This window comes from Lolium rigidum, chromosome 4 (genome assembly GCF_022539505.1).
Source record: "Lolium rigidum isolate FL_2022 chromosome 4, APGP_CSIRO_Lrig_0.1, whole genome shotgun sequence".
NCBI classification, from domain to species: domain Eukaryota; kingdom Viridiplantae; phylum Streptophyta; class Magnoliopsida; order Poales; family Poaceae; genus Lolium; species Lolium rigidum.
In genome coordinates, this window is record NC_061511.1 from 98,311,877 (window position 1) to 98,320,295 (window position 8,419).

At 43.9% G+C, this 8,419-nt stretch overlaps 2 protein-coding genes across 2 annotated transcripts; both read right to left on the reverse strand.

The window, feature by feature from the left end:
• Window positions 1-214: 214 nt before the first annotated feature.
• LOC124706653 (PE-PGRS family protein PE_PGRS16-like) lies at window positions 215-1,282 on the reverse strand. Its single transcript, XM_047238325.1, has one exon. The coding sequence runs from the start codon at window positions 1,280-1,282 to the stop codon at window positions 215-217; it is 1,068 nt and encodes a 355-aa protein (XP_047094281.1).
• Window positions 1,283-2,849: 1,567 nt separating this feature from the next.
• On the reverse strand, window positions 2,850-8,419 carry LOC124649899 (maspardin). Its single transcript, XM_047189468.1, has 8 exons — window positions 8,227-8,419; window positions 7,388-7,513; window positions 6,709-6,807; window positions 6,079-6,221; window positions 4,154-4,262; window positions 3,924-4,031; window positions 3,457-3,597; window positions 2,850-3,381 (listed from the first exon to the last, which is right to left on the reverse strand). The coding sequence occupies exons 1-8, from the start codon at window positions 8,389-8,391 to the stop codon at window positions 3,097-3,099; spliced, it is 1,176 nt and encodes a 391-aa protein (XP_047045424.1). The 5' UTR covers window positions 8,392-8,419; the 3' UTR covers window positions 2,850-3,096.

Sequence of the window (8,419 nt, forward strand, 5' to 3'; positions counted from 1 at the left end):
GAGACAGGAAGACAACTTTCTAATTCACATCTAGTGGAGCACATTAAAAGTATTTTCATTGAAGTTTGAAATTTACTTAAATCACAGACAAACAGTTACAGATTTGTCACCCCTTAGCAGCAACAACTGATGCACAGATACAGGAAAAGAGAAAATACACGCACACGCACACGCACACGTATTACCAAACGGAGCACCTCATTCGTGCCCCTGATCAGAAACCTAAGGCCATGGCACTAACAAATACCGCAGCTCCAATGGCTGCAAGATAGGCCCCACGGCCGTCCTTGCAGGCTGCACTGTCGTAGGGGCTGTTATCCACCAGCGGCTGGCTGCCGAATCCTGTCGTTCCCGCCACACCTCCCCCAGCCCCCGCCGCCGTCACCGCCTCTCCCTGTCCTGCCACGTCACCAAAGGCTCCTACACCAGCACCCGGTGCAATGCCGTAGCCGTCTCCCAGCGGTCCGGCCGTCTGTGGAATTCCGTACCCGTCACCCAATGCTCCTGCTCCCGCGACAGCATTCCCTGGCGTCGGTGCAATTCCGTAGCCGTCGCCCAAGGCACCTGCTCCGACCCCTGTAGCAACTCCATCACCAAGCTCTGCCGCCTGCGGTAGCTCGGCCGCGTGGCCATTGCCGCCCTGCACCTGACCGAAGGGGAGGTTGCTGCTGTGCGCACCGATGGGCTCCGCGAAAGGCGGCAGCGCGGCATTGAGACCTGGGGATCCCGGCGCGCCACAGTGCTGCCCGTGGCGCCCCTCGTCGCTGGCTCGCCAGGCGAGCTCGCCGTCCTTGTCGCGGACGCGCATGTCGCCGTCGTCGACCAGCTCGAGAGTCTGGAGGAAGTTGGTCCCGTCGGTGTTGGTCTCCCCGTGCCATACCTCCTCGCTCCCGTCGAACACCTCAAGCCCGTGCCACGAGAAGAGCAGCGTGCACGTGTTCACCGTGCTCACCGGCCGGCACTCCGACTCCCACACGCTCCCGCCGCTGCCTTCGCCCTCGCCGGCTTTGACACCACCGGCCATCGTCACCTCGACGTAGCAGAAATCGGCGCCAAGCCCGCCGGCGCCCGGGACGGTGTGGGTGCGTACGAAGTAGGCGGCGTACTTGCCGGACGGAGACGTCAGGAATAGCACCGGCGGGCTGGCGTGCCCTCCTGGTGGGATGCTCGCTAGGATCTGCTGCTTGGACACGCGCTCTATCGTGCCGGTGGGCACTGTCGCCTGAACTGCGAGGGAGCAGGAGAGAAGGAGGAGGACGGCTATGCAAGGGAGGACTTCCATGGCTGGGTAGCAAGGTAGGCCTTTACTTGTGTGCTGGGCTGCTGACTGCTTTGCGGTTCTTGTTGTGCATGGTGTAGCATGTTGAGGTGTGCATATATAGCTAAGGTGGTGATGGAGTAGGAGAGTTAGCGAGGGTTTAGATGAGCTGGAGTTAGTGCATCACCTGTTCCATTACTGCAAGCATGAGTAGGGGACTTGGTGAGGCGATTGGGTTGAATAATCCAAGCATGCTTCGAGCTAGGTCTACGATTATTGCCTCCACTTTTTCTCTGTCCCAAGAGTGGTTAGTCTGATTGGTGGAATACGTAGCATCCAGTGTGTGCAATCTTCAGAAAGTTTGTCTAACACAGGGAATTTATATATCACTCTTTTTTTTACAACTTAAGCACACTTTATTCATTGCACACAAGAGTTACATCATTTAACCGGGATTGTAAAATAATGCCCGGAGGATCATCCATCCAAACAGACAGAGATGAATTCCTAGCTGATCTAGCTAATTCATGTGCCACTACGTTTACTTCCCTTGGGATATGTTCGATCGAAATTTTGATGAACTCATATGCAATGTGGTAACAGTCATCGAACACCGCAGCTGCAACTCCATGGCTTATGGCTCCGTTCTTCATCGTCTTCACCACTTCTAGACAATCTAAACCGATAATAATCTTCACCACTTCTAGACAATCTAAACCGATAATAATCCTGTTGCAGCCGAGAGATTGATCTAGATTCATCCCTATCACTCTATTTTAACGGTCGTAATATACTGCCAATACAAAGGAGGGCACCGCTTGAATAGCGTCGGCTGGATGGATCGATTTGGCGACCCAGACAACAATGCACTGATGAATACTGTACTTGGCTGAATTGGAAAACATGATATACGGTAATTTAGATACAGTACTTCCGAGCGTTCGGAGCGCACTATCAAGATGTGTTTACATCGAGTCCAGAAGCAATGTGTATGCATTGCTGCGATTGATGGCGCCAGAAGATTGGGGACAAAAAAGATCGTCTTCGAGTCAGATTCCTCCTCGCTGGTGCAGGCCTTGCAAAGGAATGACTACGATCGCTCAGCCATCGGTGATTTGATGAAGACGGCAAAAAGGAAGTTCCGTTACAAGTTTCGACTTTCCAGTTTTTTTTTCTGCCGTCGGGAATGTAATTCTGCAGCTCATGAGCTCGCAAAGTTTAGTGTCAGGTCTCATTTGCCTGTCTGCTATTGGGAGGATTCTGCCCCCAATTGTGTAAAAGATATTGTTGCCAGCGATATAGCTGTGCAAGTTGACTAATGGAATTTCTCTTCCCGTAAAAAAAAAAAAGCAATGTGTCCACTCCCACCGTCCTGTGTCCTCAAATATGTACTTCTAGGTTGTGTCATAAGTCAAACCATTTAAGTTTGACCAATTTTATAGAAATTTACAACATCAAATTTGTATCACTGGTCGAACAGTCCAACTGGAGAAAAAAGATAAGCAAAGAAAACGTTCGTAGATCTAAAATTAGAAAGAGACCCCAAAATCACCAAGGGTATACTTCAAAGAAAAGCAAACAACCAGTCATATCTCAGGCACCTCGAATGCATCAATATACAGGCTATGAACAAACAAACAAAATATCCGGATACACAAAGAAGAGAAAAGAACCTATTATACAAACATACATAAATGACTTCCATCAATTGATGTACGATTTCCTAGCAGCTGTGACAAAGACAGAACCAGTTCCAATGCAGCTACGCGAGTCACGACTGCTGATATTCTACAAGACGAGCACAGAACTATACAAAGGGGATGTATAGCAATGACGTATCATGAGCATAATAGTGAAACATGGCGGGCTGAGTTATCCGTACCTAGCACGGTATTGGCAAGCAGTATGCTTGTTGGTATCGGTTCATCGGAATCATGTGATCCTGATACAGAAGGCTCCACCTCACGGTCATCGCCGCCTGAACTACGATCCCCATCATCTCTGGGACGGTCATCAAAACTGTTTCCATCCTTGTGATCGTTTGAGCTGCCGGAGCTACCACCACGTGTGAAACCCTGGACCAGATCTGGTCTTGGTTCCACTCCAACTCGCCTCATGTGTAGCTGCCAGTGTTTTCCGATTTGTTCTTCAAATGTCCGCATTAACAATTAAAAGGAATAGAAGATAATCGACAATACCTGAAGGTACAAAGTAACTTCATCTGGACGTGACAAGAAGGGAAAATCACCACCACTCCTCAGTACTGCACGTCTTGCACTAGGGTACCTTTCATTCACTTGGTCCTTCAACTGCTGAGGAACAGCAGAGTAGTCGTTTGTCTGTGCATAGATGTTCACTGAACATAGTTATCATACAAGGGGTGTTGGAGTGTCAAAACTAATGGATTGTAGAAACAATCACTCTTTGCAGTCCTTATCGATTGACGGTTTCAAATGCATAGGTTGTTGTATGGTACGTAAAGTTTAGCATGTTTATCTCTCAGCCATACATAGTCACAGAGGTTAAGAATTGATGTATCAATCTTACTTAAACCAAAGACCACAGCAAAACTATTACAGGAAATCGATGGAATGTTGTAAAATAATAAAGAAGAACTTTAGGCTGTACTGTGTAAGGTTCAGTTTACTTGAACTTAGGTACTTACATCCATTATAGTGATGAAGCAATCATGTAGCGACAATGGTCCAACTGATGCAACATTAACATTTAACATCAACCTTGAGGAAAGGTCTTCTCTTGATAATGTCTCTACCTGACATGCAGAAGTTTAATTACAAAATGAGAAACTAGGAACAGATAGAAGGGCATCAAGATCGATTCCTCAGATTACTTAATATTTAATATAACATGCATAAGTGTCAAACGAGATACAACCTGACCCACAACAAAATCGACAGAATCAGCAATGAACGGTTCATGTGGACCATCTTGGATTCCTGTCAAGAGGTACCTCTTCAGCAAAAACGAAGGGGTCCAATTGAGACTGCAACATAAAAGAGTTACTGAGATAGAATGATTGAATGTTATTTACATCCAGCAATAAAGTATGATTTTTACAGGCAAAAATATGAACATAAACATTAGCTAATGTTGCAAGAAAGAAGCATTTTCAGAAAAACAATATTAATTTGGACGACATGAGCTTCCCTGTAGCCGTTACGAACAGCCAATGTGTATTTCCAACTAGCATAATCCGGACAATGGAGTTGGATTCTCTTTGAACTTTAAAAAAAAAGTGTATTTACCAGATGCAACTTCCTTTTCTTTGTAGCTAAATATTTGTTTTTTGCAAAATAACATATTCCACGACAGAATAAAATATGGTCAATAACTTCTCAATTAGTTCTTGATTATATAGAATAAATTAAAGATACACAACTCAAAAGCCTTAAGGTAATTTAATACACATATCTGGTCATCTTGCAGACAGTGGTGCAATATTGTCAGGTTTAAGTGAAGCTATGCGAAGTTTATAATTGCCTCATGAAAAATGGATGAATGGATGTTTTTCCTTAATGATCAATTGTACTAAGTAGTTCATGCCCATTCAGGTTATCTTATTCACTTCTGTGCCACTTTGTCTCCAATCCCATTCAGGTTCACTGCAGTCAATTCCTTCGGGTTCTCTGATATCTTTTGGGGACTATCTCTCGCCGTATTTTCTTTTCCACGCTCTAGTTTGTTACAGTGCATACTCGGATGCTGACTAGAGTAGTGATCCCTTGGATCGTCGGTCGTTTTCTGCTTATTGTGCTTTCTTGGTGGGTCTTGTTGCCTAGAGAGATGAAGAAACAGGCTACATTTTCTGTATTTTCCTGTTTTACTGCCAAGGTTAAGTTGCTTTTGATGGCAGAGGTTACTTGGCTACAGTGATTGCTTCAGATCTGGTGTTTCTATTACTACACCGGCTCCTCTTTTGTCCGACGATATAGATGCCATTATCATTGTTCGTGACCCTATGAAGCCTGAGCTCATCAAGCATATTGGTTTTGATGCTTCCTTCATGAGGTCCCATGTGCAGGATTGCTCTTCAGTGTGTGCCTTCCGAGCTTCAATTGCAAGATTTCTTCACGGATGCCCAAACTAAAGCACACCACAACTTTTACCTCTCCAAACTCAGTGTTGTCGATCCACTATTAGTACCCGAGGAGGTGTTAGAGTTGTATATACGTTCCATGTCCTAGTTGTGTACTATCACCATTGTGTAAGGGGTTTTCTGCATATTTAACACATTTGTGTGTGTGCGTATATATCAGCCTACGGCCTCATGGGCTGCAAGCAGCATATTCGTAACACTGAGCTCCAGTGAACCAACCCTTATATTAAATTTCAAAAAAAATACATAAGTTTCAACAAACTCCAAAACTGATGAAGTATAAATTTTTAAATACACAATGAACCAGTAGAAGTTAGGCTACTGTAGTTTAGTTTGTGGGCTGCATAAAATGAAAGCATTTATCAATTATATTGTGTAGATCTGTAACGCTTCCACAGATATGCATGTGTGTTAATCCTGTAAGTGTGTTCTAAAAAATCAAGAATAGGGATCACTGGAGCTTGGGATCAACCTTGCAAGTCGTGTCTGACGTATTCTAATAATATAATTAAGAAACAAACTACACATGTTACTTTTGAGATGTATTTCCAGCTATTGCGATACGGCGCGTTAATATGCATGTGCCTAAAATTTATGTATGTACAAAAGTGTGTAGACATTTAAAAATAATCAAATAGACCGCTTTATAACAAAACAATTATGTGGTCTTACAAAAGCCTCTTTAAACAGAAAGAATACGTACACTGGAGACCATGGCATGGCAGCAGCAAACTTGTGTGTCTCAAGAAATGTATTTGATAGCACCAAGGACTTTACTCTCCTTGGACGTTGTTGAGCGAATATTTGTGCGAGAAATCCACCAAGAGATGTACCATAAATATGAACCTGCTTCATAAGATGGTTCAATATGCATGAGTACTACTGTAATTCAGAAGAGTCCCTCGGGAGCTAAGGGAATAAAATAAATGAACTGATGTAAATTTTCATAGAATAAACAATTAAATTATGAAAACAATCCTGCTATAGCCATCTCTTAAGGGGATCATACAAAAACAAGTAGGTAAGTTGTACAACTTTTAATTAATCAAAACATGCATGTTTTGAGAACAAGTAGGAGCCACAATTAGATTAATTTCACATGTCCATAGCTCATTATATTATTCTAATGTTTATCTAGATATACCGATAAAAAAGTTAAGAAAATTTACAAAAATAATTCAGTGTTATAGGTGCAGCAGGAACCCTCATGAAGTGAAAAATGAATCGGATAGACAATACGAGCGCCCAACTTTAAGAAATAGTGGAAAAGAATGAGATTGTGACGCATTACTAGGCTAACAGCCTCATAAAAAGGGGAAAAACGATGTCTTACATGATGGATATTCATGGAGTCCAAAAACTTTTCAAATGAATGAATCCATTCATGGTGATTCCATACTTGGGGAACATCAATAGATATCACTCGATAACCCTGAAAGAAAATTAAGACATAAAACTTAGATTGGTCTAATATGTATCTAGCCATCATTAAAATCCGAAGAACAGAAAAGTCTAAATCAAATGTGAGACACTTCACAGTGCCACCACAGTTTGATGTCTTGGAAAGCATAAATATCCATAGAATACTAAAGTAGCACAAAGAAGTCAAGGCTTCTTGCCCACACTAATGTGCTTTGGCACAAACAAAGCAAAAGATGTAACTGCAGTTTCTAGAGCGTTATGTCACACTGGACGCAAAATGTTTTCAAAATCATTCAGATCTTCATAAATACTAACTCTGGTATTTCTATTTCGAATAAAAAGATGTCTTTGTTAGTGATTAATATCAAGGTAGAAAAATTGCTAGAGCAAGTAATTTGCTTCTTTATATAGCTTAATGAAAATATGGGTGTATGTTCTTACATATTGTCAGAAATCAATAACCCCTAGTGCTAGAAACTGAAGCATAAACACATATGTCAGCATAAGTGTTGCGTATCGCATATGTGAACACTCAAGACAGCTAATTAAAATCAGCAGAGATGGGATGCATTCACTCTTAATGTAAGCACCTTCATAGAGAGGGACATTATCTGCTTGTAGTACACATCAGCCGTCCCCGCAATTCCTGGGATGCAGATAAGGGGTTGCACAGCCTTGGGGCCAAAATCATAGTACCTCCACAATTTCGATCCGATCTACAAAATTCAGAAACAAGTCAACTTACAAGAAACACATAGGAAAGGGATATTTCCTTTCTCTTCCCTCAAAAAAGGCAAGCATGGCAGATTATAATTTTACGAAATTAACACATAGTACTGTGCTCTTTTTTGCCACATGCGACGTGATTGAGGTGCGAATTCCTAAAACATTCTGCATTCACGGATGGCGCCGGGGGAAGAACTTCAGAAATTGAAGCTAAACTCAGAATGCGCAAAGCCTGCCACCAAGCAATTGAAGGTACCTCTTGCTATACTCTACCATGACTATATCATGAGCAGGAATATATAGACGGATACTGGACAGAACGGCCCGTCATAAACTGCGTAGATAATTTCAGCATCATTGTAGTCAAATTAGAATGCTGAATAAGGATAAACCTGAACCGAGCACACAAATGTGAACATCCGATCCATCCGGGGGGAAAACCCCAGTCCGCAAAACATAATTGCATCAACCATCCATCTAAGACAAGTCAAGCACAGATCCCAAAACAAACAATTCTAAGCTCAAGCTCGCAAGAACGATCCAATTCGAGGGACCCCGGAACGAAACGGAACCCGAATATACAGTACTCGAGGACGGGCCGAGCTCGAGAGCACGCCACGGCGGCTCGGTAAAGCCCGTGCGCGCGTGGGTTGTAGACAGGGAGGGAGATCGTGGAGTGCGATTCGGGAGGGGCGGCGCTTACAGAGATCTTGTGGAGCGGGACGACGGACTTGAAGTAGACGTAGTCCCCAGGCGCCGCCGCGGCGCCGCTGCCTCCTCCTAGTCCCGTCATCTCTCTCAGCCCGTCAGCCGCCGACCTGAGGAGGGAAGGGGGACGGACGGCAAATCGGAGGAGAGCGAATCGCATCCAGTTGAATGACTCGGCGACGAGGGAG